The following is a 27920-nucleotide window of genomic DNA, read 5'->3' on the forward strand; positions in this document are numbered from 1 at the left end:
TGACTTTTGCCCAGTTCTTTCCAACTGGTCTGTACCTAATCTCTCTCTTTCAATCATGTAGGATTATATCCAAGCAGATCTCAGTGGAAAGAGGATTTTCCACCTGGAAGAAATCTGCAGCAAGGAGTTTACACAGAGAATACATGTTCAAGTGATGGCAGGAAGCAATTGTACCCAAGCTACCGAGTTCAGCTTGATGGGGGGTTTCACTGATAACCTGTCAACTCAGGTCACCCTCTTCCTGATGGTCCTGTTCACCTACTTTCTCACCATCCTACGGAACCTTGGGATGATCACCTTGATCAGGGCCAGCGCCCCTCTCCACTCCTTTAAGTATTACTTCCTGGGCAACCTGGCTTTTGTGCAACTCTACTTTTCTACTGCCATAACTCCCAACATGCTGGTTGGCTTTTTGTCAAGGAAGAAGGGGATCTCCTATGCTGCATGTGTGGCTCAGGTGTTCGGTTTTGACTTTTTTTGGATGACCAAAAGTTTCCTGCTAGCTATGATGGCCTATGACTATTATGTGGCCATTTGCCACCCCCTGCTCTATCCCCTTAGCATATCCCTAAAACACTGTTTCCGGCTGGTGACCAGGTCGTACCTCATAGGGTTTTACCAATGCCGTGGGACAAACTGTGGGCATGTCTAATTTGTTCTTTTGCTTCTCCAGTATCATTGACCTGTTCTTCTGTGACATTTTCCTGCTGATACCACTCTTCTCCTCTGACGCCACCCACAGCCACATCATCTCGTGGACTTAATCTTCTTTCTTCAGTGTTCCCAGCATCCTGGTGTCCTAGATGGCCATCATCTCCACCATCCTGAGCATCAGATCAGCCAAGGACAAGCATGAAGCCTTCACCACCATCAGCATCTTTTATAGGGTGTTAATTTTTATGTACTTAGACCCTAGCTCAGACACCCTGAAGGGAGGACACAAATGGGCCACAATGCTCTACACTGTGGTGACCCCCATGCCAAAACTCTGGATCTACAGCCTGAGGAACCAGGAGGTGAAAGAGGCTTTGATGAGACTCTTGAAAATAAAATGAGGTTGCATGGTGTGAATTTGTGGCTGGATAAAATGGAGATGTGAGCGATATCCTGAGATTTTTGTTAGGTATCTCAGAGGGACATTTTTGAGGTCTTCTGCATTATGACTTGGACGATGCATTGGCTGATTCAACATCAGCTGATAATAATTTCATTCCAATTTTGGTGTTTGGATGAGGCTTGGAGCAACCTGGGCTAGTGGGAGGTTTCCCTGCCCATGGGGATTGGAAGTGCATGGTCTTTAGTGCCCCCTCCCCAGTCAAAACAATTCTAGGATTCTATGACACATTTGAGTGTCAATGTTTTGGTGCAAAACCATTGCATAGATTAAAAAAAAAAAACATAAATGGTGGTATTTTTGCATTAACTTATTCTCTGCCAGGTCCATGAAATCGAGCCTTGGTGCTCTCCTGGAGACTTGGACTATCTTGGAATGGAGGAGAAGATTCTCAGTTGAGTAAAATCAAGACAGGATCAAGGGCGTTGTTGATTTATTAATAACACACAACTTACAGACACTTGGGGTCCATCAGCCAAATCCTTTGTTCTCAAAGCTTCCTGATAATTCCCTGGTTATTATTTAATCTGGATGTCTAGGTGAACATTCTCCTGAGATGTTTATTCTCCCCTTCCTCTCTCATCAGCTGTTGTGACCCTGCAGGTCATCTCACATGCCTCCAGATGTGAAGACAACAGCCTTGAGTTGCACCAGGGCAGGTTTAGGTTGGATATTAGGGAAAATTTCTTCATGAAAAAGGTTGTCCAGCCCTCTACACACTGCCCAGGGCGGTGTTGGTCTCACTATTCCTGCCGGGATTTAAAAGCCATGTGGATGCAGCACTTGGGAACATGGGTTAGTGGTGTTTTTGGCAGTGCTGGGGGAACAGTTTGACTTGATAGTCTTAGAGGCCTTTTCCAGCCTAAACAATTCCATGATTCTGTGATCAGGACCATGAACTGGGACCTCTGTATGCAACTCCTGTTGTTCTTCCACCCTTCTGCTTCTCTGTGATCATCACTCTCAGGACATCATTTTGTTTAGATGCAGAGATCAATTTTTTCTTTAACTAGACTCAAGTTTATTTTTAATGTTCTATTTAAACATTAAAACACAAAACCATTAAATTAATAAAACATTAAATCTTTTAAAGCATAAACCCTAGAGCAGCTCTCATTGCTCCAGTGACTTGCAACCACTGTTGGGCGATAAAAGTTTTCAATATTTTGAAAAATATTTGAAATACTTGAAAAATACTTCATGACAACATTTAACAACTTTGTGTCCAGCTGCTCCTGCCTTCACTCTTTCCTGGTGTTTAAGCAGGAACATGAGTGACTTAAAAACACAAGTCTGCATGTTGTGGCTTCATGCTGGAGCTGCTGCTCTGAAAACTGAAAGCTTTTGACTTGTTGTGCAAGTGGGGATTGGAGAAAGGAGGGATGAACTGTGTCCAACTTCTGCAGGATCAGCATCTGACCATGGGAGGAGCAGAGAACCACCACAAATTCTGGGAAGGAGAAGGAACATCCAGCATTGATGTTTCCTCCTGACTGACATCCTGATTGAGTCATCCCATGTCTGATGCTTAAATTCCTGGAAAAGACTCTCAAAACAACATTAGTGGAGATAGAGATGTACCTTTATTTGGAAGCTCCCAGGTGCACACTCAAAGCATGCACACGTGTGGCTCAGTGATGTTACAGTTTTTATAACTTTCAGTAATTAGCATATGTGTTATCTATAGCCAACCCGTAGTGCTAATTTCCCCTGGTGCTCACTCATGGAGGTCCTCAGAACTGCCCCTTGGAGCCCTTCCAGGGCTCTGAGCTTTCTGTTCTGTTTTGTCTTCAAGCTGTCTTGCAGGTGCTGTTCAAAACAGGAACGTGTGAGAAAATGTTTTAGTAAAGTCTAACACCACCTAATTATGTGAGAAACCCAAGAAAATCCATGCAATCTATCTAATTCTAAAAATCTACAAAATACACACTAAAAATCCTTAGTCATCATTGCCATGCCCATGGCAGGCAGTAGGAATGAGATGAACTTCCAACCCAAACCATTCCAGGGTTCTCTGTCCAGCATTGACAAGCGCGGGTGAGCCTCCTGAACCCATTCTGAAGCACATGTTGCAAAATGGCTTTTCAAAATGTGTTTTTTTGGTCAAAAAGAAGCAGATGGGAACCACGAAGACTCAAGTGTTTTTCCCTTTTTGAAGTTTTTCCCATGGGAAATAATTTCCCAACGCACCAGGTTTAAACTTGTCTCTTGTAATTTTACCATATCAACAGTGGGTGGCGTGCGCTGATATCAGCACCGCGATCTGCCGGCACAGCCAACGCCAGGACCCGCTGGAGAGTGGCAGGGGCCGCCACTCTAAGGTGTTTGCCACTACAAGATCAGAGCGGGCAAGGGAGATGAAATCGCGTGAAGCCCGCAGGAGTTGCGGGCGTATATAGTCTGCTGCTGTCACGTAAGCTGCCTCTTTGGTCCCTGCTCAGCTCCGGACAAGGAGGTGCCTTCTCCCCTTCCCTGCCAGGCGACCCCCCGCGGCCCTGCTGCGCCGGCAGAGCTGCTCCCCACTCCCGCGCCCCACATTTCGAGCGCGAACGCCACGTAGTTGCAAGCCGGGGAACTGTGTGAGGTGAGGCCCTGCCACGGACCGTTTCAGAGCAGGGTACTTGCTCCGCCCATGCCCGGCGCCAGCATTGCATACCGAAGCTTCCATACTGCCACAGCTGCGGCCTCCTGCTTGGTCCGCTTCCCACCTGGGCTCAGGGCCGCCATTTTATCGCGGCTGCCGCTGGGCCCGCCGCTGCCGAGAAAGCCCGCCAGCACCACCTTCTGGCCGCGGTTCTAACTGCACCAAAGGAAACCGCAGTTACTGGTTCAGCAACACCTCAGAGGACAGAGATTTTTCTGGGTGATAGTCTCTCTTGGTTACTGTTTATTTTTGGTTTTTGCTTTTTGGTTTTTCAGTAAAGTTGTTGTTCTGTTTCTACACTTTTTTCCTCGTATCACTTGTTTTTTTATTTTTTCAAATTTATAGTAAGTCCAGGAAAGTACAGGTGCCTTTTCCATCTTCCTTAGCAACATTGCCTAAAAACCAAGACACCACGACAGGCTGGAGAGTGGCTGTGTAAGTTGTGGTGGCCACAAAGGTGAAGAAGACCTATCAATATATCCTGGGTGCAAGTGACTCCCTGCTGAGAACTGCTGACTTGCAGCTAGAGGAACAGAGAAGGAAAAGCTGCTTAGAGAGGATGATGGGAGAAAAGGAATTGACCAGAGCAAACAGACCTCCTGCACAGAGTAGCAAAGAGCTCACATGGCTGGTGGGAAAAAGGAAGTGAAAAGGAAGGAAGGGGAAATACTCATTTCTCCACCAGCAATATGTGTATTTCTGGGTCAGAGCAGACAGGATGAGAAGGAGTTAGCTCTCTATTATATTTTTTGTTGTTGTTTTAACCATGAATATGATGCCTAAAAAGGCCAGAATGAACTTTCTCACACTCCTTTTTGAGTATTAGAAAGCAAAGTATTCTTTATTTAAAGCATACTGGATGCATAGAAATAATTTCCCAAGTACACACCCCAAGTAACAGAGTTGATATAGTTTTACATAAAATCCAACACTACATCATCTGTTACACCCACTTCTCAAATCATCTTTCCACTAGTAACACCTTCACCCCACCTCTGACACACCTCTGGAATTTGAGTCAGTGGTCCTAAAAAGACCACCCCTGTATCTTCCTCATCTCCTGTCACCCTCTTGGAATGATTTCAAGGCCTCTGAGTAGCTTTTGACTACTTATATTAAGTGTTATGACTTTGTTATGTCTCTTTCTCACTGCATTTCTACAGATATGGAGCTTCTTCGCCTTGTTAAAATCTATTGTCCATTGAAATTCTTGACAAAGACTGTTAAACTATTTTTAGATGCCTTGTACAAAGATACTTAGCAAGCTAAAGGTACTAAAAAGCTATATTAAAACATTATATAATATAGATTTTAAGACATCAAATAGGAAAAGAGGAAGAAAATTTTAGCAGGTAAAATGATACCCTGTATATGTTCAAGACCAGGTTAGACAGGGATCAGAACAACCTGGTCTAGTAAAGGGTGTTCCTGCCCATGGCAGGGGGTGGAACTGGATAAGCTTTAAGATCCCTTCCAATCTGTCATTCCAGGATCTCGGATCTGCTCAATGGGAATGTCTAGTATGAAAGCAAATTGATAATTGCAAAGATAAAGCAATAATTTCCTTACATTTATCTATTACTTTTTTACTTCACATGCATAATAAATAAAATAAATAAACTATATAGTATATAATTATATAATTACATTATAATATAGAATTATCTAACAAAAAAAAAATTCCAGTCTTCAGAAAAATCCTTATTTTGTATTTTGTATTTCACTCCTCCCAACAATGTGTCCACAAGCAGCATCGCACAGGCTCTACAGATCTTAATTCCAATGTGTCATGGGAATGCCACCTCTAAAACCCCGGAGAGAAACCTTGGGATGAATCCCAGAGCCTTTGGCAAAGGGTCATTCTGTTTCCAGACTTCTTGGTAGTTAGTCAAATGGGGATAGTGTAAAACTTAAATATTTCAGTCATGTTAGAGGATGGGATAGGGAAAACTTCAGTGGAGCTTGAGGTCTTCAGCTGTGAGTATCTCGACTTGAGTTGCCAATAACTAAAGAGGGTGAAATCTGAAGTGGTTTTGAGACCATTTTTTGCTCTATGGGGAAAGTTGTCCTTCCCAAGTTCCCACAGAATGCAGGAACCTCTCCATGAAAGTTTTATGGGATATAATAAGCAAGTAACTCCATGAAAGTGTGAAAGGTGCTTCCTGATGGCAAAACACATACTGCAGTACATCTGAATCTTAATTCCTAAGTTAAATTTTGGAGGAATCTTCCTGACAAAACACCCAGGAGGCACAAGGAAGATGTTGTGCAATTATAAATCAGATTAGGAGGGGGTGGCTTTCTCTGGAAGCTGCATATGGATGAAATTACAATTGAGAATGCTGGTCCTGTTTTAATTGACCCAAATTGATTGGAAATCCCTCCAATGGAGTCTGTTAACTATTCAATGCAGCATTAATTAACATGGCAAGTTAAAGCATGATTTTATTGTATTTATTTCTCCCTAAATAAATGGAAAGAAATCCTCCCAAACCTGGAAATAATTTGGATGTCAGTGAGAAGATATGATTTGCAAGACCAATTCTTTCCATATGAATCAGACAGAGCTCTAAAATTTCATTTCTAATTTATTTAATTTTTAAAATTTCATTTACATTTTTTTAAGATTTAAGGGCTTTTCACCCATACATGAATTATTAGGGATTATTTTATCACTATACTATTAATATTATTATTATTTTGGACTCTCAACCTGTCCACTGTCATATTTTTTTCTTCCAAATAATTCACAGAATCCCAGAATATCCTGAGTTGGAAGGGGCCTGCCAGGATCATCAAGGCTAACCCCTGGCTCTGAAAGGGTGCATTCATCTATGAGAATGCAAATCTTGTGTTAACCTCAGGCTTTGCACATTCCCATGATCTGGGAAAAATTATTTAACCTCTTTCCTGTGTTTTTTTTTGCCTCCGCTAGGCTGGCAATAGGAAAATGGCTGGTCAAAGCCACTCAAGCATGACCAAGTTTGCAATGGTTGAGTGGGGCTCTAGGTCCAGGACTTAGCCCCTTACCTAGAGGGGTGTGCTCCCCCCTGCAGTCCCGCACCATGTGGCCCCTGGGGAGCCCACAGAGATGACACAGGGACCACACAGGAGAGGAACGAGAGTGAGAGTTTATTGCTCAAGGGTGAGGTTTATAAGGTTTTGGAGGGATCCTAAATCTACCAATAGTAAGCAAAGGGGGATTTGGCTCTGTGCCAATAAGAATAAAAGGTTAACAACCAATAGAAAGGGATAGATAACATCCAATCAGAACACTTTTCATAACTTCCTTTCAGACCACCAGATACATTCCTCAGGGGTGAGATAACAGTTACCTCAGGGGATTTTGGGAAGGAGAAGGGTGACTTGGCAAAAAGAACAATAGAAACCATTTTGTACGTTTAAACAACATTCAAAACCTCAGTTTTTAAGGCATTAGAGTTAGCTTCTTTGTTTTCTTCACAAGTCCACTTCTGACAGGACTTTTTCCATTCCAGATATTGTAAGTTGAATGCTACACAAGTTTGTCCTGTTGGGTTTTGCCAACTTGCAGCAGTTGTTCTTTGGGGTTTTCCTCCTCCCTTTTTTCTCCTCACTTATGTTACCATGCTGGGGGGGGGAACCTGGCGATGATCATCCTCACCAGGACCAATCCTCACCTTTATGTGTCTATGTACTTCTTCCTCAGCAACCTCTCTTTCCTGGACATCTGCTGCTCTTCCACCAACATCCCAAAGCTCCTGTTGAGATTCCTCATGAAGGAAAACATAGTTTCTTTCAGCAGCTGCATCACACAGTTCTTCTTCATGGTCTTCAGCACCACGGAAGCTGTATTCCTGGCCATCATGGTCTATGACTGCTTCATGGACATCTGGGAGCCCCTGCACCATGTCACCACCATGTCCCACAGGATTTGTTTCCAGCTGGTGGTGGGCTCCTATGCCTCTGGCAGCCCGAATGTCCTGGTGCATACCTGGGCCTTCCTCTGCCTCTCCTTCTATGGCCCAAACTTCATCCATCATTTCTACTGTGAGATCCCCCACTTCTGCTGCTCTCCTGCTCTGATATGCAGTTCAACAAGGTGGTGATTGACTGCATGCATTGGCTTCATCATAACCACCTGTTATAGTTTCAGAACCTGTCATGGAATTTTCTCTCCCTACCAACAGATATAATAAACAAATGTTTGGGAGCTAATACCCTCCCCCCCCCCCCCTACTAGATAATAAAAGGGGTGGGTGATTGCTCTGCATTCCATCTTAATGATTGGGGCCAGGGGCGGATGGGGGGGGGGTGGGGGGTGGGAGGTGTGGGAGTGTTTCCTACTGCTGGACACACTTTGTGGCTTTCAGCTACAGTATGGGCCAAAGCCCTATTTGCTGCTTCAGACCCCATCCGCTCTGCGTGCCCAGTGCAGTGCTGTCCAGAGAGAGAGGTTTCTTATGGTGTGCTGGACCCACTTCTTTTCAGCAGCTGCTATGAGTGGAAACCACCATTTTGCTGGGCTCGTGGAGGCGTTTAGAGGGAGCTGCCCTGGTTTGGCTCTAGCTCTGCATGCACTGTGCTGCCCATCAGAGAGAGCCGTCACCACTGCCTTGGATTTGCTGCAGATTTTCCTCAGGGCCAGTTTTTCATCAGTAGAGGAGTAGCTGAATACCATCCCCTATCACCAGCACTTTTGTCTTTGAACAAAAGACCAGGAGAGGTCTCTGCTTTGTTCACAGAGAGGGTTCTGCCTGTCCCTTTGCAGCTGCCATTTTCACATGAGACACAGAGCGGGAGCCTGACCCTTTGTCTTTGCTTTGCCCAAAAACCCATAGCAGCATCGCCCCCTGCTGCCCATAAATGTAATTGCACCAAAAGGAGCAAAGATAAAACCTCACTTTACAATAAAAGCAATGATACAAAGCTAAATTGATTTTAACCCACAAAACCCAGAAGTACAACCCAGCACCCTGGGACACAAAAACAATGGTGTTCATTGGCCCCTGTGCTGAGCCCCACATGGTTGCCCTAAATCCAAAGTAAAAGGAAAGGAAAAAAACCTGTTAGTGTGGATGATTGTCACAGTCTGGTCGAGAGTGCTGATGAGTGGTCCCAGAGATCTCCAAACCCTATGACTCACAGAGTCAGATGACCCATTGTGGAACTCCCTGCCCTGAGGGAGGTACTGGGTGGTCCCACCTGAACCAGACGGTATATAATCTTGGGGGTTTGGGGACTTCTAGAACCACTCGGTGGATCAAGAGGAGGACCAGAACCTCGACCAGACTGTGACCACCACTCTTGACCAGACTGCGACTGTCATCTGCACCAACAGATTTTTCACATCCTCTTGCTTTGGATTTGGAGGACCCACGTGGGTCTCAGTACACGGTTAACAAATCCCATTGTGTTTGTGCCCTGGGGTGCAAGGTTATACTTCTGGGTTTTCTGGGTTAAAACCAATTTCTCTTTGTGCCATTGCATTTATTGTAATATTTTTAATAAAGTGTAACTCTGACTTATAATCTCTTTTGTGTTGTGTAGTTTCTTCTGCCGGTTTAGCTTTAAACCAGCACAAGGCAACAAAAGCTTCAGCGAGGGCAGCAGACTTAGAAGACTGTGAGCCCACATTTTGACATGCTTGAAGCATCTTGGCAATTGTAAGATCACACAGGGCATGTAATACTTTTTGGCAGTTGTCATTAGCATGATCAGTTGCTATTTTCGTGAAAAGGATTTCTTGCTGTCTAGGCTTGAGCTGGCAAAATGCCACCTGCTCAATACCAAGTCAGAGCCTCTCTCCCTTCACCGAGAAAAGGGAGAAAGGGAAAAAAACCTCTCAAACTACGTTTATGCTTAAACTAGCTACATATATTTATACAGAAAAGAGAAAATTAAGCGAAAATTACAATCTAACACACACTTACACAAGTTAGGTATAACAACAATTTTTACCCCCCACCAAAACCAGATTCTATTACTCTTGATCTATAAGCACCTCAAAAGACACCCAGCAAGAAACAAAGTATAACAGCAAAATGTTTCTACTTCCCTGAATTCAAACAAAATGCAAGTAGGGCAGCAAGAGCAGCAGTCCAGCCCAGCTCAAGTCAGGTGACAATTCCAGGCCTAGTCTGCACTTTAAAACCCAAATTGTAGGCCTACCTGGCTAAACCCTAACACTTGTGCAGAAGCATAATCTACTTGCTTGTTTATGGCATCCCTCAATTGCTCTGCATACCACATAAATGGTTCTTGGGGTCCCTGCTTTATAGTAATAAATGACTGAGTAGCAGTCCCTACATCTGGAACCTTCACAGAGCTTGCAAACCTAAATTTCTGGCAAGATTCAAATTAAACAGTGGAATTCTGGCTTGTGCCATGGGGGGGGGGGGGGCATATGGACCCTCCCCTAAGAGAGTATTTACTATAGTTGGGATTGGAACTCCATTATTAGCTGAGAGTTCTTCTGCCTCTTTTTTCAACAGGCTTTTCAATTCTAATTCAAACATCACAAATTGCATAGTCCTGAGAAGCATTTTTGCCACAGAAGTACAGTCATAAGGGGTTAAAACGAAGGTACTAAAACCAGATAATCTGGCAGCCCTCTTGTGAAGGGAGCTTCCAAGCCATAGTCGATAACAGTCTTTCGTAAGTCTTTCAAAATCTGATAAGGGATGGATTCCTATCAGTGGATTGTTATAAACCACTGATACAGTGGAGAGGTTCCTTCTTCCAGGAGCAAGGCTACAAAAGTGGCAAGCGGGGCTCCCTAGGATCAGGCCCCTTAGAAACTTAGGGCGGCTCCTCCCGCTCTCAGCCCGGCGACCACCCCTGATGGAAGGAGTCCACACAAGCCGAGAGTCCATGAGGAAAAGCCAGTTTTAATAGCGCACGCTGGCTTATAAAAGGAGCATGGGAATTTCCCAGATTTGGGCGGGGAAGAGGGGAGGAGACGGGGAGGAGTAACGCACTTCATTGGGTGCATGCAAACGAAGGGAAGGAGGGAGGGGAGGAGCGGCAAAAGGACCAATAGGAGAATGAGGTTGGCGGGGAAATTCTACCGTAGGGCTCCCGGCACCCCAGGCCAGGGACAGCCCCCGCCTGGGCTCCAGCGGCGCCTCGCAGACGGCCCCGCTGGCAACCGCCCCCATGGCCAGGGTGCGCCAGGAGAGGGGGCTGCGACCCGGAGGGTTTTGTGGGAAGAGGAAACTTGGATAAGGAACGACTAAGGGAAAAATAACCAGGGTAGCCATATTAAGGGTATAACATTTAAACTGGGGAAGTGTCCATCCGAAAGCCCCCATGGTCCCGATTCAGTCGCTGCATGTGCTCATCAGTCTGGTCTCCTCTGACAGATTCCCAGTGTGAGGGTCGGTTTGGTTCACAGATTAAAGGACAGGCTTGCAGCTTCTCTAAGTCTCCCGTGGCAGTTAAGTCTTTTTGAGTCTGTGCCCATCGAACAGAGGGTTCAGGAGGATACTCTTTCTTGGAATTAGATAAATCAGCGTACCAGGGGCTTTTGTCAGGGTCTGGAGTCATCTGGGCTTCAGAGGCACTCAACAATGCCGTGACTGAGGGACTGCTGACATGCCTGGCCTCACTCTCTCCACACTGCAGCTCACCACCACCATGATGTGATGATTTATTCCTAAGTGAAGGTACAGATGGAAATTCCTGTAATGGCAGCACAGAGGGAGTGTCTCCTGCTGACACAACATTCTGGGGTAATTGACCAAAACAATCAGAACTGTCCAGCTGGGAGGGTAGTGATTTTTTAGAGATATGACCTTTAAGGTTTCAAAAACAGTTTGCCATGGCCCTAGAATGTTAGCAGCTTGTTTGTCTCCCTTCGTTGCAGCATTCCACAGTCTGACAGCAGTATGATCCCATTTCGAAATATCAAAAACATTAATGTCCAGCCCTGGATGATTTCACTGAGCCCAGAGCAGTAAATTTTGCAGATGTATATTGTCTACTTTTGACTCATGATGTTTAAGCAAGCGTCTCATAATCTCACAAACATTTTTTTGATAGGAGGACATGTTTGACCCCATTTCAACAGCCTTCTTCAAGGTCTTATCAAGTCCCTAACCCATCCACAGCTGCTCACCTTGCTGTCCTGCAGCGAGGGATCAATCGGTGCTTTTCTTCCAAGTTCAGCCGTGCATCGCCACTGCAGCAAAGGACCTGAAACCTTTGCCTCGATTACTGACAGCCTTTCCAGGTATGTTCCTGAATATTGGAAAGCCATACCAGCTCCCTGTTCAGGCACCATGTGTGGTGACTAAAGGTATTACAAGACATAGCTTGATGTTGTTCAGGTTGGAGCAAAGCTGTATCATTTATTGAATGCAAGTGCAACAATTTATAATACTTAGCGGAGGGATATACGAACTAGAGGGCAAGGAGAATAAATAGAACCTTCTGTCATACCGGAGCACAGGAAGACACTGTCAGGTATTGACACTCAGTCCCTAAAGACCTCTCAGCACTTTATTTACAAAGAACAGTATGGCAGCTGCCCAGGAATGCTGCTCAAAAACATGGGGGCCTCGCACACTGAGCACAACATGAGGTGAGGTGTGAGAGGAGAGATGGAGCTTCAATAGCTTCTCACTCTAACCACTACAATAAGTGCAGCTTCCCTGGAATTCTATGACCAGTGTGTCTCTTCCAAGTTCAACAGGTGAGCGAAGATGTACTCCAAGATTTACTTCTTTGTAACTCAGGCAGCACAGATCCACCCCGAGTAACTGCAATCCAAGGGCACATCTAAAAATGGTCCTCCGATTTGCAACTCACTCCACATTTTCTCCTTCCAGTCAGATGTGCATCCCACTCCCCAGAGGCAAGAAAACTGCCTTTCATTTCACCTCCCTGCAGCCACTGATGGCCACTGGTAAAGTAGAAGAGCCCCCGCCAGGCCCCGCTTACCCCAGGTGGCGATACCCTTGAAGACCTGACACAGCATCTACCGCGATGTACAGCTACCACAAAGGGAAGCCGGTGGCACAGCCCCGACAGCATCTCCACGGCGCAGCAGGACTGGGGGATGACCCCTGGAGCACAAGTGCCAGGAGGTGCCTCAGAGCCCCCTCAGGGCCTGACCCGCTCTAACCCGGCTGCCCTCAACGGTGCCTGCCACCGCCCATCATACTCCCGCCAATCCCTGGTGCTGCTGACTGTACAGCTCTTGTCCACGCATCGGAGACACCGCAGCGAGATGCGAGATGAGACAAGCACGGGGTCAGGGTTGGGCAGGCGGCCAGGCAGGTGGGCCCCTTTCTGAGGAGAGAGGGTCTCGTGACTTCCTGTCTTAAGTGTGGCGAAACCCCATGCTTTTGTACAGAGGTCTCCTGTTCACTGCTGACCTGTGGGGACCGGTCAACCTGTCGGGCAGCCGCAACCCAATGACATTCAGGAATCATACCCACACCTCCCCTCTCGGCTTCCCGCGAGCCCCGCCCACCACCGCTCCCGGGCCGATGTTTAAATCAGCTGGCGGCACCTAGTGAGTTGTCACACCACAGCACATGCGCCATTTTCTCGTGGGTAACCCATGTGACATAGGGTGTCAGTTAAGTCACAATGCACGTGCTGTTTTATTGCCATGGTAACCTTTCTTGTCACTGTACAAGTGTCACCCTGCCGCTTTGTTGCACTCACTATATCACATCAGGGTGTTCGAGTCGCTGCGCACGGGCACACTTCTCAGTTGCAGTACTGCTTTCAGCCAGGACATATCACTAGCGAGTCATTAAATAGGTGCCATGCCTCATGTTCACTACCAGGTGACAGCAGCGCTTTCAGTCTCAGCCGAGATCCCTGACTGGGGTGTGACAGTGAGAGGAGACAGAAAATGTCTACAAATACGCAGAGCTGCTTCTGTTGACATAATATCCATCATCTTTCCTTACATTTTCCAGTCCTTTATTGTTTAATTTATATCTGCAGAAGTTTTATTTTCTAACCCTATACATCCATATTCAGAATTTCTTATATCCTAAAATCCTATATATAATAGAGCAGATACAGGGTTTTACTTTGAAATCAATTTTATTAAATATTATTGAATATTAAATGAATCGATATTATTTGTCAATATATACAAAAAAGAGAAACATTACAGATTTTAGTATTTTACATACATACACACAACACACACCCTTCCCTATGAATTTTCTGACATTTTCGGGCCGTAACCTCCCTTTTTGGGGGGACACTGTTGCCTAAAATCGAGGAAAAATATTTTGAGGCAATATTAATCTGGGTAAAGTAGAGAGTAGTTCTTTTTTACTGTAAAGCTTTTCAGATTCACAAAGTATATAGACATGCATACTGCCCCCAGTGACATCCCCATGCTTCTTCAGGCAGGACCTGAGGCTCTTCATCGCTCGCCAAGGGGGCGTGGGGGCCCCCTGCTCTAGTCCCATCACCCCCAGTATATAGACATGCCAGCATGTAGGTGCAGACAGTATATGAGTGCGCACCGCAGTATAGGGGTCTTACAAATTTGTAACACTACTTAATTACTGTAAGTAAAGGTTATATCAAGCCCAAGAACCCCTTAGACCTTGCAGCACCCTGATGCCACTCTGGTGCCACCCCCAGAACTGCCCTGTTGGAGCACCACCAAGAGTCCTAGGTCTTCTATCTTATTTTGATAAGAATATTAGAATAACAATATCTATTGTTATTCTAATCCTGGTACATGTGTCCCAAGCATGATCTAGTTGCTATCTCACCCTTAACATAGAAATTCAGGAATGTAGCACAGAGGTAGAAACTGTTGGTTACTACCTCAAATGTGAGAAGCTATACAGCTGTATAAAAATCTACAAATATATAAAATCCTAAGGCATCAACATCATCTGGATGCTGTCAGGCACTGCCTGAGGACCCACTCCCCATGTCTGCAGCCCTTGGCATCTTGAGTCCAAAGAAATTCCTCTTTGCCTGTTTCTCCATCCTCTCTTCAAGGGCCTCCAGCTGCTTTCCAGGGTTTTCCCACCACCCATAGCAGCACCCCTAGTTTCATGGACACACAGCTGGGGTGGTTCTGTCAGTCAGGGCATCCAGACCCTCTGTATCCCACCCCAGGCATTCTGGCATCCAGATCCCCTCCAGTGCTGTCTCCAGTCCTTGTGGATCAGCAGATAAAGCCAAAGTTTGGGATCCCTGGCTGACCCCACCCTCCCATCCTGGAGACCCTTTCAACTATCCTCCAGGCAGGAGCAGCAATTCCAACTATTGCTGCTCCCAGCTGGAACCTGGCATCCTCTGTCCTTCCAGTATTTCAAAGCCTCTAGAGTGGACTCTTTGGGCACATAAAACAGAGCTGTCTCTGGTCCCCTTCAGTCCAGCCCAAATCCTGCCACAAATTCCTGCCTCTTTTGATCTAGCCCTTCTGTTTTCCTAACTCCTCCTTCCCGAGCCTTTTCTAAACTGCCTTCATTCCTCATGGGGCCTCTGCTGGTACAGGAGAGCCCAAATGTGCCCCCAGTTAGGATGACAAGTTGCCATCCTGGTTTTAATCATACTCTGCATTTCCTCGGGAAAAAATCTCCCTCAGGGTCTGCATCCCATTTTTTCCTGCCTCCTAAAAAATGTCACTGACTCTAAAATTGTGTTATATTCCACAGACCCATTTTCTGACTTTTCCCCACTGTCAGTTTCAAAAAAGGCCATCTGGGATTACAGCATCTCCTGGGTCATGGGCTCACCTCACTGGGAGGTCATATGGTCAAATTTACCCTAGTTTTTCAGGATCATCACCAACAAGTGCAAACACAATACTGGAGAGGCTCCACAGCAATGTCACCATGATGTCACTGTGATGTCACCCTAGACCCAGAAGCATCGTCCCAGGGGGTCCTAGTTCCCAGGGTCTGGGGAGCACTTGGGGGGTCCCAGAGGGGATTTGGGTGTCCCTGACCCATATCTCCCTGTCATGACAGGCAGAAGGCACACCCCCATCCCTGAGGATTTTGCTTAAATTATTTTATAATGAGAAGTCATCAACAAAGTGGGGGGGAGGGAGAGGGAAGAATGCGGAGCACTCTACAGGGACGTGGGGCTCCCCAGAGGCGACCCAGGGTGGCCTTATAGAGATGAGATTATATACATTTTACATGACCCTATATATAAAACATGTATGACCCTCATAGTCCCTGTACGGGGGACATGTCAGACACCCCTGCAAGGTCCAGCACTCCCCACCCCATTAGCCATGGCAGGGGCAGGTGTCAGGTGCCGCCAAGCCCCTTGGTTGGGGAAGTACTGAGAACGGTTCTGAGAGGCACCAAGGGATTTAGGCTTGTCATGAGAGAGGATTCGGGGAACATGGAGCAGTTTGGGGAATCCTGAGAGGGAAATTGGGGGCACAGAGAGGTTTGTGGGGGGCCTGTGAGGTGACTTCAGGGGCACAGAGGGGTTTGGGTGTGTCCTGAACAGAAGGATTGGGGGAGGCCGGGGTGAGGGACTGTGACATTCAGATCGCTCAATTTTGATGCAGACTGAACTACGAGTTCGAATCATTCTCTTGAGCAAAATTAAAACTCAAACAAGTTGTCTGTAGATACCAAAAACTGATTTTTATGAATTGATTGCTAGAGAGATGTGAAAGGAAAAGAGGAAAAATAAGAAAAGTTAGGAAAAATGCTCAAGATTATTTATAGAAGCAGAGAAAAGATACCACCATGAAAAAAAAAACTACTTGAGTGCCTGATCGATGTAACTGAGAGGAGAAGGGGAAGGGGGGGAACGCAGTTTCTTTCTCTGTATCTGTTAGCTGCAGGAGGATGGTGAGTCTTTGAAATGCAAAAGGCTGTTATTTCTCCTCATGCCGGACCGCTGGCTTCTGGTTTAGCTGCAAAAGAGGCTGCTTTATTTTAGCCTGTAAGAGAAAAATTCAGAGAAAGGATATACCTCACACACAGTCAACAGTCTCTCTTCAGGCTGGCAGGCAGTCTCTCTCTCTCTCTCGAGGCAGATGACGGCTGGTGGCGTTAGAAGGAAGGTAAGACGAGCTGAGAGGAGAAATCAGAAAAAAACCAGGCGAGATTCCCTAGTTTCTCCTTGTCTCTTGTTCCTCTAACTTCTGAATTCATCTTCAGGTTTTTATAATGCTTTCCAACCTCTACACATGTTTTTTGGCACGTAGTCAAGTCCAGATGTGGGAAATGAAATGACAAAGGCAGGATCTTCTGGCAGGGAATATTTCCTTGAGAAAACTTTTACATGGAAACTGACATAGCGATGTTAGCAGAATGTATTGAGAGGCAGAAAACAATGGAGAAACATATTTTTGACTTCTGTACATTACATATTCCACCCCGATGATTCGACATTGTTCTTCGGCACATCAATGTAGCTTTCTTCAGTGGTGGTAATATGAATATAGCGAACAGAGGGAGAGAATGAAATAAGCAAACGATTGATCATGCATTTAACTAGGCCAATGCCAATAATTAAGAATACAATTCCAATGACAATTGCTGTTCCAATTTGTATAATCGATTTTCACCATCCCGTGAGTCCAAAAGAGTCCAGGATGTTAGTAATCCATGATTCACAAAACACTTCATGTGGTTGCATCGCGTAAAACAAATTTCTAGTGTGATTACTTATTTCTCTCATTGTTGTTCATGCTTCTTCAATGGAGGTTGAAGCATTTTAAATTGTTATACAGCATTCAGTTTCTGACAAATTTAACATTCCACATACACCTTGTTCTTTTAACAGTAATGTATCTAATGCTAATCGGTTTTGCAATGTCATCTTAGAAGTTTGCTGGACTTGAGTGTTTAATTCTCCAAAAGCATGCTGTGTCCAATTGCTTAAAACACTTAATTGCCAGGTAATATCTTCTAATATAAATTGGTGTCTTTTTAAGGTGACAAAGGGGGTAAAGAAATTTTCATGAAAAAGGGAGGCTTTTTGTCCGGTTGTATAATAATCTGGAAAGTCAATTCCTTTAACTGCCCATTGTGGTCTTTGTGTTGCTTTTGGAGAAGGAATAACACTGCGCTGGTGACGTTCTTTAAACACTTTAGCAAAAGTAAAGACACATCTGGGGCAGAGAGAGGGAATTCCCGGTCCACACCTAAGCCCAGCATGCTGCTGTAGTGACAAATGTGAATAAAACTTCCTATCAGAGCACCCCCAGGCCATTCCCAGAGGGGCTATATATATGTTGCAGTTTTACAATCAGTATTGTGTACATGATCAAGGATGGCGATTTTAGGTTTAGTATTTATTGGAGTACCGTGGATTGGGCAGTGAGTACAGGGAATGCCACAGTGATTAAGGAGATATTTGGAGGTTGAGTTACAGGATTCATCCTGATTTTTCCAGCCTTTAGAGGGGTATCTTCAACAAGTACACATGTCTCTTATTAATGTTCTAATTCTAAGCATAAACCATGTTTCTGGGGGATCTCCTGGTCCTTCTTTGCATGTTATAACCTTTGAGCAATTGAATAGAGGACTGTCTTCTACTTGAGACACAGTAAATTTGGGTTCTTTAAATTTGGATTTAAGAAATTGTTTTTCAGACCATGCCCACATTAAGTTCTTTCAGTCAATTGGGGTTATATTTGTTATATTAGGGAGTCGTACACACCAGGAGGGACTAAAAACTGTGGCATACTTACTTTCATATACATCTGGCATGTATAAGGGGTCAAAGAGGGGATCCCATGAATAAACAAGGCAGGGTTGTCTAGCATTGTATTCCTCAAAGGTTATTGTTCCAGGTTTAAATTCACTTTTACTTGATTTAATAGATGGGTAAGGGGATTCAATTTGAGAGAAGATAGTTACATTTACTTCTGGGTGATTAGTTTTGCAATATTTGCTCTGTGACAACCAGGCTAGGGTTATATTAGGAGGTGGGATATAAGTTTGGTATAGGTCATGCACTATAGGAATACCTTTCCAGAGTATTAGAGCTCCATTGGTCTTGTTTGTCCACTGCTCAGATAGGGGTAAAGGGGCTGTCACACTTGTCATGTTAAAAACAAAAGATAAATTCAATGGTATCATAAAAAACCGCAATCCTTGTTCAGTAGATTCAGGTAAAGCGATACAAATACCTTGATCAGTATGATTCCATATTTTTGCAAACCCTTTGATTAGTTCCCAGGCAAGATTTTTCTGATTTTCACCTTTAACAGTTAGTTCTGATGAGCATACATACAAGGTAAATAACCATACAAACATAACTAACAACTTATAACTACAGTTACTCATAAACTGAAACATAGTCCAAATTTGAGGTTCTTTCATTCACCGTTCTGAAAAGTTTTCTTTGTTGAACAGTTGCTTGTAAAAGAAAAAAGTCTGTCCAACCCCTTTTAGGGCCAACATTAAAATGTAGGAACAATCCATCGCGAGCTTATTTTGTGTTCTTTGCCATAAGCATCTTTAGCTTTCCAGGAGTACATGTTCAAGGGTGTGTCTAGTGCCATCGGTACAGCTCCCACAGTAGGCAGCTCTACTAATACAGGCTGTCCAGGAAGGTGAGAGGGTTTTTGATTACTCTCAGGTTTTGATGTTGCTGGTAGCAGAGAGGGAGGCTGTGGATAAAAAGCTGTGAGTCTGGGACAACCATTTACCCCCCATCTGTCATTTATTACTTTTACAGCATCGCAGAGTCGTTCAGTCCAATTGGGTTTCTGAGGTTTTAGAAATCGTTTTAGCAGGCCATTTGTTCTCTCCACTCTGCCATTTGCTTGTGGATAATAAGGTGTGTGGAATATCCACTGGATTCCTTCTTCCTTGGCCCACTCCTGGATGATGGCAGCTGTGAAGTGTTATCCGTTGTCTGATTGGATAGATACAGGTTTTGGGAAAAAACTGAACCACATTTTAAGAGCTTCCAGAGTGTTTGTACTGGTTGTCCGAGGGAAAGCTTCTGCTTGCACCAATCCTGACCTAACTTCTACTCCTACTAACACATACTGTTTTCCCTCAGATTTTCTAAAGGGTCCAATATAGTCTATTTGCCATGTGTCCCATAGACCTTTTTCGTCTCTTATATGTAACGGGGGTTGTCCTAAAGGGTGATGCTCAAGGCGAGTTCTGCACTGCTTACATGAGGATATGCAGCTGCGGCACATGTCTGTTGTGACTGGCCATCCCCTGCTTCCTGCTTCTCTGTAAAGGTCTTGTGCTCCTGTGTGCTGTCGCTTTAAATGCAACCATTCTAACAGTCTCTCCCAGTTCTCAGCAGAAGCTTTCACACTTACTGGGGATAGTTTGGCTAGTTCATCTACTTTGTTGTTCCAGTGGCTAGCTGGAGTTTTATTTTCTTGGTGAGAGGCTACCCACCCGACTAAAAAATTCCCTTTCTTTGCTATAGCAAGAATTTCTTGCCACTTTTCTTTTTGCCAAACAGGGACTCTATTCACATCCCAGTCATTTTTGTCCCAGAAGGGGAGCCACTCAGTACACCCTTTGAACACAGCAAAAGAATCTGTGTAAACATACACAGAGTCAGAGGTTTCAGCTTCATGGTTAAATACACTCCAAACTGCTGCTAATTCTCCTACCTGTGCACTGCCTTCTCCTTCAGTTATTGTTTCCAGTGTTTACTTCTAAAGCTGCAGCACGGTATTTCCAAACTTTACCTTCCCGCTTAGCTGAGGCATCTGTAAACCACACATGCTGCAATTGCTCTGAATATGGGGGTGCTACTTGGATCACAGAAGGTGGAGAGTCAGCAGTGCTATTTAAAGTTACTTCATCCTGTAAGGGAAGATTTTTCCGAGCTCCTTCTGTTACCTGAAAAATGGTGCAATAATGTTCAATTTGAGCATACCATCCCGTCAGGGGGTAGGGTGCCTGCCAAAGCAGGCTTAATGACCTTAAAGGGTCCCCTTAGAATTAGGGCTTGCTGACGGACAATTTTTTCTGTTTCACGGAAAGCAGTCATCACCACAAACAAGCCTTTTTCCCAGGTAGAATATCGTTTTTCAGCATCTTTAAAGCTGTAGGAATAAAATCCTATAGGCCTGGTGGGACCATCAGGTCCTCTCTGCTGTAAGTGTATGGACAGTCCAGAACTTGCAAATCCCCACTCAATTTGTACTGGATCAGTAGGGTGTATGGGACCCAGTGAGTGGCATGTGTTGGCCTCAAAAATTAGGAGTTGCAAGGCTCCATCGTGAAGGGGAGTCCATTCCCACTTTGCTTTTTTCCTCAGCAAATCGTATAAAGGCCATCCAATTATTGAAAAATCAGGAATGTGTTTTCTCCAAAAAATTAGCAGGCCTAAAGCATGCTGTAGATCTTTTTTGTTTTCTGGTGTTTTAAGTTGGTCTAGGCAGGTGAGTGTATCTGGGGGAACACAAACCATTCCTCCTTTCCACCAAATTCCTAGGAATTTTACTTCTTGTGCAGGAATTTGTACTTCTGCAGGAGGGATATATAAGTCCAGAGACTCAAGGTGCCTGATAATGTCTGTTTGAGTTGTTTGCACAGATGTAATTTCATCTCCTCCCACAAAAATATCATCAATTAATTGGTACACTTTTACTCCTGGTGCAGGAGGAGTAAGTGACAGCTCTTGTGCTAGTGCGTGATGTGCTAGAGTGGGTGAGTGTTTGAATCCTTGTGGGAGTCGGGTAAAAGTGTATTGCTGACCCTCCCATGTAAAAGCAAAGCGCTCTTGATCCTGTTCCTGTAGGGGAACCATAAAAAACATGTCTTTTATGTCAATAGTAGCCATAATTTTATGGGCTTGTTCTTGGATGGTAGCTATTAACTCAGCTAGATTTGGGACGGCTGCAGTGAGAGGCCCTGTATTTGCATTCAGGCGTCGGTAATCTACTGTCAGTCTCCAGTTACCATTTGGTTTATGCACGGGCCAGATAGGTGAATTGTAAGGAGAATGTGTTGCAACCACTATTCCCTTTTCTTTTAAATTTGTAATAACTGGAGTGATACCTTGTCTGGCTCCTAAGGGTAAAGGGTAAGGTTTGAGATTGGTTATCAGGGAGGGAGGAAGACGAGCTGAGAGGAGAGATCAGAAAAAAACCAGGCGAGATTCCCTAGTTTCTCCTTGTCTCTTGTTCCTCTAACTTCTGAATTCATCTTCAGGTTTTTTTAATGCTTTCCAACCTCTACACATGTTTTTTGGCACGTAGTCAAGTCCAGATGTGGGAAATGAAATGACAAAGGCAGGATTTTCTGGCAGGGAATATTTCCTTGAGAAAACTTTTACACGGAAACTGACATAGCGATGTTAGCAGAATGTACTGAGAGGCAGAAAACAATGGAGAAACATATTTTTGACTTCTGTACATTACAGGGACAGGGGAGGTTGGGAGTACATGGGGGAGACTGGGGTTCAGAGAGGAATTTTAGGGGAGACAGGGGGGTGTTGGAGCTCCATGAGTGTACTTTGAGGGTTGCAACAGGTCCCTGAAGCATTGTTGCCCCTAGCGCTGGCCCTGGTGATGGTGCGGGACAGCTCCATGTTGGAGGATCTGGTTGCAGCCATGTTATTTTGTTTCAGGAGCCCATCTCCAAAATTTGAATGGCACCTGCAAATAAATTGTCAGGGGGTTGCTCCCACACTGAAACTGCTGGGACAAAATGAGGGTCTTTACATCCCCTGGGCACATCTCATCTGCATCACCAACACAAGGGCTTAGTGCTTTCCTTGCATAAATAAATGTACTGTCATAATTTTTCACTGTCCTTTTACACTAGGACCTTATTTTGGGGAGTGGTGGCTTGATGAGTCAAACTGGGAGGGGGACTTGTGAGATTGTAAGGAATGAGATAGCACTTCTAGCTGGGAAGAAGAATGGAGTGCCCCATTGTCATGTTGCAAGGAGAGGGGTGGTCCAGCAACTGCTCCTGTCCTGGCACATTTTTCTGTGCAAGATGTAGATGGAAACTTTTTTGCTTAGTTTTAGACTCTCTGAGATTGAGAGAATATGATGGTGCCTATACCTAGGGAAAGTGCAGGGCACCAGGCGTGTCTGCTGTAGTGCACAGGCACTGAAAGGGGAAAGTGAATGCCAGCTTTTTGCTCCCCTTTGTGTGCATACTTTTACAGCTGGATATTTTCATTTTTTTTAATGTGGGCTCAGTGAGAGTGAAAGCTGATGATGGTATATAGAGCCATGAAAGAAAGGGCAAAGCTTCAGGGTGTGTGTGGCACAACTCAAGAGATGGGAATTAAATGTGGAGCCAGTTAAGATCTGAGCACCTAAAGGAGCCTGGAGAGAAATCTGTTCCTTGCCTTTACCTTCCCTGGACAGCCTCTCATCTGCACCACCAACACTGGCATAGGTTCTTTCTTTCACAAGGAAAAGCACTGTCATCCACTTTCAGAAGGCCAGCTTTGAAATCTGAATCCATGCTCCAAAATTTAATACGTCCAAAGATTGCTCTTGTTGGAAATTATTAATAGTGATTACTGTATTTTAGTGTCTTGAATCTTGCTAAATACTCAATGAAGTGGAAGTAATTTTAAAATAAATAATTAAGATCGCTTTCAAAGGTGTGTGAATTGTTGGAAATGACACAACTTTCCTAAAATTATAATCATAGCAGGTAGCTAGGTACTTTTTTCTTAGACTTTTGTCGATTTCATCTTTAAATCACCAAAGCTTTGAGTTTCTCTGGATTGAAGCTGTTGAAGTTCTGATAATCGTCAATAAATACAGCTTGAGGGAGTTGAAGATTGAACATCTGGGATCTTATAGTACTTCAAAGACATGTTAGAGTAACCAGAAGATACAGAACAAGACATTGCAGCCAGAAAGTTAGAGTGTTGTTAAGGAAGAATGGTAAGAGAATCAAAAAATGAGGGCCAAAATTATCCAATAAAGGATAGAATACTAAGAGAATCGCTTATCTTAGAACCAATTAATGTTGTTTGCTAAAATTTATAAATACGTGAAAAGTCTTGAAAGGGACATAGGTAGCTGGAATGCTTCACTACTTATTTTTAGCTTAGCTCACTAACACTTAAAAAGTACTTTTGGAGGGTTTCATTTCTTCCCAATGATTTTCAGTGACAGTGGGATTGCTGAGGTGTCCTGTGCAGGCCCAGGAGTTAGACGTTCATGATCCCTGTGGGTCCCTTCCAGCTCGGGACATTCCACAGTTCTGTTGCAGGATTTTTCCCTAGGAAAAAAAAAAAGGAAAATAAGCTTTTCCAGCCGCCACCAATATGGAAGAGTGGTAACTACCGCGGGAAGAGGCCGGCTTTAGCCGGCTTTCCATGATTCCACCCGAGGCGGGGCATTCGGAGCAGCTGCCCTCACAGCCCTGTGCCCGGCGCCTTTTACATAGCGCGGCGTCCCTGTCGACAAGGCTATTCCCGAGCCTGGCATTCGGGTTTTGCCCCTTGCAACAAATACTCAGAGGGGCCTAGACCTGGAACTGCGTTTAACACATAACAACGTTTCAACATGGCCACCAGCGCCCGCCTCCTCTGTGCCGTGCCCTCCCTCCGCCTTCCGGGGCGGGCGGCGCATTGCGGAAGGGTCGCGGGCCCGGAGGAAGGGTCTCCCGCCGGCTCCGCGGCACCGGGCGGAGCGGGCGGGCGGTGGCTAACGGTGAGCGGGGGCGGCACCGCTGCGGCGGCGGGCTGGGGCCGGGACTGGGGACCATGGACTGTGGACCGTGTGGGGACCCGGGACCATGGGGGGCTCAGGACCGTGGGGGGCTCGGGCGGGGGAGCTACTGGCGCCAGGCAAGATGGAGCAGGGGCTGCCCGCGCCGTGCCGGGGATGTGCGATGCGGCGTGGAGGGAGTGGTAGCCCTGAGCCGGGAAGTGCGTGGCCGCCCTGAAGGTCATGGAGCGGCCGGGAAGGGAGGGCACAAGCCCCCACTCTTGCTGTAGAGGGGCAGTCCTCCTTCGCTTTGTGTTTCCTGACCTTCAGCCCTTAAAATCTGGCTGCTCTCGCATTTGTCTAGGAACTTACTTCCTGCGGGTTTTGTTTTTTACTTACTATTTTTAAGGTCTCACCCCTATGGCTGACGAACAGCGTCACTGCTGTCGTATTGCGATGTTTCAGTCACTGCAGGGCAGGGTTTAAATCCAAACCAAACTCCACTTCCAGTTAAAAAAGGAGGAAGAAAAACCCGACAACAGGTTAACGTTTTTGTACAATCTTTTAAGATGTTTTTGCTGCTTAATCTTTCTGTACAAGGTCAGATTCAGTAAAACAGATAGAAAAATCGAGGTCTACCTCCTGCTTTAGGCATTAGTTTATGATTAAGGTAGTTACCACTCTTCCGTATTGGTGGTGGCTGTAAAAGCTTATTTTCCTTTTTTTTCCCTAGGAAGAAATCCTATTTATTAAGTATTGTGAAAGAAATTGCTTTAAACTCAAAGAGAGTGAAAAAAAATGCTTTAAAGTGAGTGAGAGTGGGTTTAGGTTAGTACTCTGATGAGATTCTTCCCTGTGAGGGTGGAGAGGCCCTGGCTCAGGTTGCCCAGAGAAGCTGTGGCTGCCCCATCCCTGGAAATGTTCAAGGCCAGGTTGGACAGGGCTTGGAGCAACTTGATCTAGTGGAAGGTGTTCCTGCCCATGACAGAGGTTGGAACTGGATGGGCTTTAAGGTCCCTTGCAACCCAAACTGTGGGATTCTGTGAAATCCTCGTCTCCAAGAAGCTTTAGAAAATCCTTTATTTTGAAAGATGTTTCTCTGAGTAATTCTGGTTTTGAAACATTGTTAGGTTGTCTTTAGATAATCCTTACATTTGTTTTGGAACATGACATAAAATAAGTCTCATGAAGTAGAAAGGGGGAGCAGGTCCCTTTGTTGTTGTTTGATAAACTCATAAAATCCCCAGTAAAGGATGCAGGTCAGACCTGCTTTGCAGTATCTGAAAGCTCAGGGAGGTTTCACTAATGAACATCATCTTGTGTTGGACAGGGCTGCCTCTGATCGGGGCAAAATGGCTTTCAGTAAAGGATACCGTGTCTATCACAAGCTGGATCCACTTCCCTTCAGTGTGATCGTGGAAACCAGGAACAGAGAGGAATGTCTTATGTTTGAATCCGGAGCTGTGGCTGTGCTCTGTAAGTCCATCTGTTTTGATAACTACAGCATAGAAAGGTGGCAGACATGACACGGTGTAAGCTGTTTATTTGTGGAATATAAAGAAGCAACTATTTTGCTTTCCTATTTGCTAATGGAGAATCTTCTGATTTAAATGGGAAAAGACAAAGAGACATTCTTACCTTCATCTGTTGAAAGAGAATTTTATACAGTTAATTGCATTTCATCATGCATGTATATTTTCATGTTCACTAAATTGTCTTCTAACTGATTCCAACATCTGCTTATTTCTTTGCTTCTGAACAAACTTCTTTTGAATATTTGATAAATCATGAACAAGCGAATTCTCTCTGTTGTATTTCATAATAAAAATTTCTATATTCTTAAATGTCACATCATTTTAATTTGATTTTATCTCATTTTGTACCTTTTTTGATGGCTTTTTCATTTTTAGCTTTTTTTGTTCCTCTACTTTTAAGCTATCTTGAGATTCTGTATTGATTTGTCTTGTAGTAAAATGAGTCGTATTTGGAGCAAGATATCTTGCATTGTGAAATTCTTTTTACTTGTGTTAAGTGATAAGTGCATGGAATAGTTCCCTTAAATTCTTCCCTCCTCCACCTCTTTTTGTTTTCTGTTGGCGAACGCTGAGAAATGCAGATGAGAACCATGAAACTTATATACAGGATTTTAAAATATGGTTTGGTTAGTATTCCTCAGGAAGTCAGAGCACCTGGTTGCATAGGTTTTCTAAGCTTGGTTTTGGCTCTTTTGTAGAAGCTGTCATACTATGGAAGTAGTCTTCTCTTTAGCTGGTACCTGTTAGAAGCCTGGTGGTGATTGACATGGTAGCTGTGACTATATGATGGTCCAGGTGAGGAACAACGGGTGCTTTTCTCCTGTTTTTGAAACTACCTTTTTTTTTTCTTTAGACAGTTTCTTCTTACTCTGTATTTAAAAATCTCCTTGACTTTGGTAGCAGTATTGGCAAGGCACTGTGTGGTGTGAATTGGGGTAGGTGTCCAGCCATAAATCTACTGAACAAGGTTAGTGCAAGTCCTAGGGTGCTTTGAGGATTTATGAAATATGTTATTTTAGCATGTATTGAGTAATTATGGAGCATGCTTAAGCTGCTTAAGTGTCAACAGATAAAAAAACCCATTTATTCCTGAAAGTTATGCTCAAAAAAGGCAGCAAGTCAGTTGATTTTTATGCTGGGTTACACTGCAGGCACCTGGATAAACTTTCTTCCCTAAAAATTAAAAACCATTTCCAAGTTCCTCTCCTTTTCTGTGCCTCATGTTGTTACCAAACTGAGAAAGCAGGACCTGAAGGAAGTTTGAAAGCCTCTCTCCTCTTTGGTTCTGAACTTACTGATAGGATGTTACTAATCTCTAAAAAGTGCTGTCCTTGGCATTCTAATTGGTAGGCTACAGCATAGCAAACATTCATACTCAGCTGGAAGTAGTTACTCTGAATATTGTTTTCAGTAACCTTAGTCAGGAAGCTGCTTACTCTTTTTCTATCTGGTACATGATCATAATTTTCCAATTAATATTTGGCAGTGACATTTTGCCTTAATTCTCTCTATTTAATTTCTGTTTAATTGCATTCATTCTTCAGCTACTGAAACTTTTGCTAGTGGTTGGAAGATCAAAATCCTAAATTAACAGCAGAAAAAGCCCAGGAGTTCCCTAGCTGAGGATTTTTTCCCTCTTTTCCTGCTTTCTGTTCCTGTCTGATAGCATTTCTTTCTAATACTTATTTAAAGGAGTACAATTATTAGTGTTCAGAGAATATTTGTGAAGTGCTGCTTCTCCATCTCTCTTGCCGTGCCACAGAACCCAGCCAGAAGATTCCAGTCTGTAACCTTACAAACTTTGAACTATTGGTACAAATAAAAGAATCTCAAACTGAAGACATTTTTTCCAAATATTTTAATGAATACTGGAAATTAAACAAGGTGTTCAACAATAAACTTGATCATAGTTCTTACCAGTATGTAGAATGTGTAATATGTGCACAACCTAGTGAAATGCACTTTGCTGTTAAAACTGATTCTGTGTCTCAGTTCTGAGGGCCTTAGTGAATGGCATGTCCTAGAATATCCATGTATAGAAATTTGTCTTTGAAATAGGCTAAG

General features: G+C 44.4%; 2 protein-coding genes and 1 long non-coding RNA gene across 14 annotated transcripts in view; all 3 read left to right on the forward strand.

Moving 5' to 3' along the window:
- The first annotated feature begins 154 nt into the window (after positions 1-154).
- Positions 155-1055, forward strand: LOC139680239 (olfactory receptor-like protein COR1). Its single transcript, XM_071572682.1, is given in 2 exon segments — positions 155-610; positions 612-1055. Coding segments are annotated over 2 exon segments (900 nt in total).
- Positions 1056-3386: 2331 nt separating this feature from the next.
- Positions 3387-8010, forward strand: LOC139680247 (uncharacterized). The gene is made up of 2 exons (XR_011699320.1): positions 3387-3527; positions 7447-8010. It is a non-coding gene; the product is annotated as an uncharacterized lncRNA (long non-coding RNA).
- Positions 8011-24228: 16218 nt separating this feature from the next.
- Positions 24229-27920, forward strand: part of SYNJ1 (synaptojanin 1) — a 59020-nt gene continuing 55328 nt past the window's right edge. For 10 of the 12 annotated variants that reach the window (XM_071562371.1, XM_071562416.1, XM_071562425.1 and 7 more), the window contains exons 1-2: positions 24229-24324; positions 25652-25797. In XM_071562371.1, the coding sequence (XP_071418472.1) occupies positions 25674-25797 (124 nt within the window). In that variant the 5' untranslated portion in view covers positions 24229-24324; positions 25652-25673. Of the gene's footprint in view, positions 24325-24730; positions 24864-25651; positions 25798-26563; positions 26652-27920 lie in introns of those variants that run through there. The other 2 variants (XM_071562379.1, XM_071562442.1) reach the window with 2 other exon arrangements.

The sequence above is a fragment of the Pithys albifrons genome, chromosome 1 (assembly GCF_047495875.1).
Source record: "Pithys albifrons albifrons isolate INPA30051 chromosome 1, PitAlb_v1, whole genome shotgun sequence".
NCBI classification, from domain to species: Eukaryota; Metazoa; Chordata; class Aves; order Passeriformes; family Thamnophilidae; genus Pithys; species Pithys albifrons.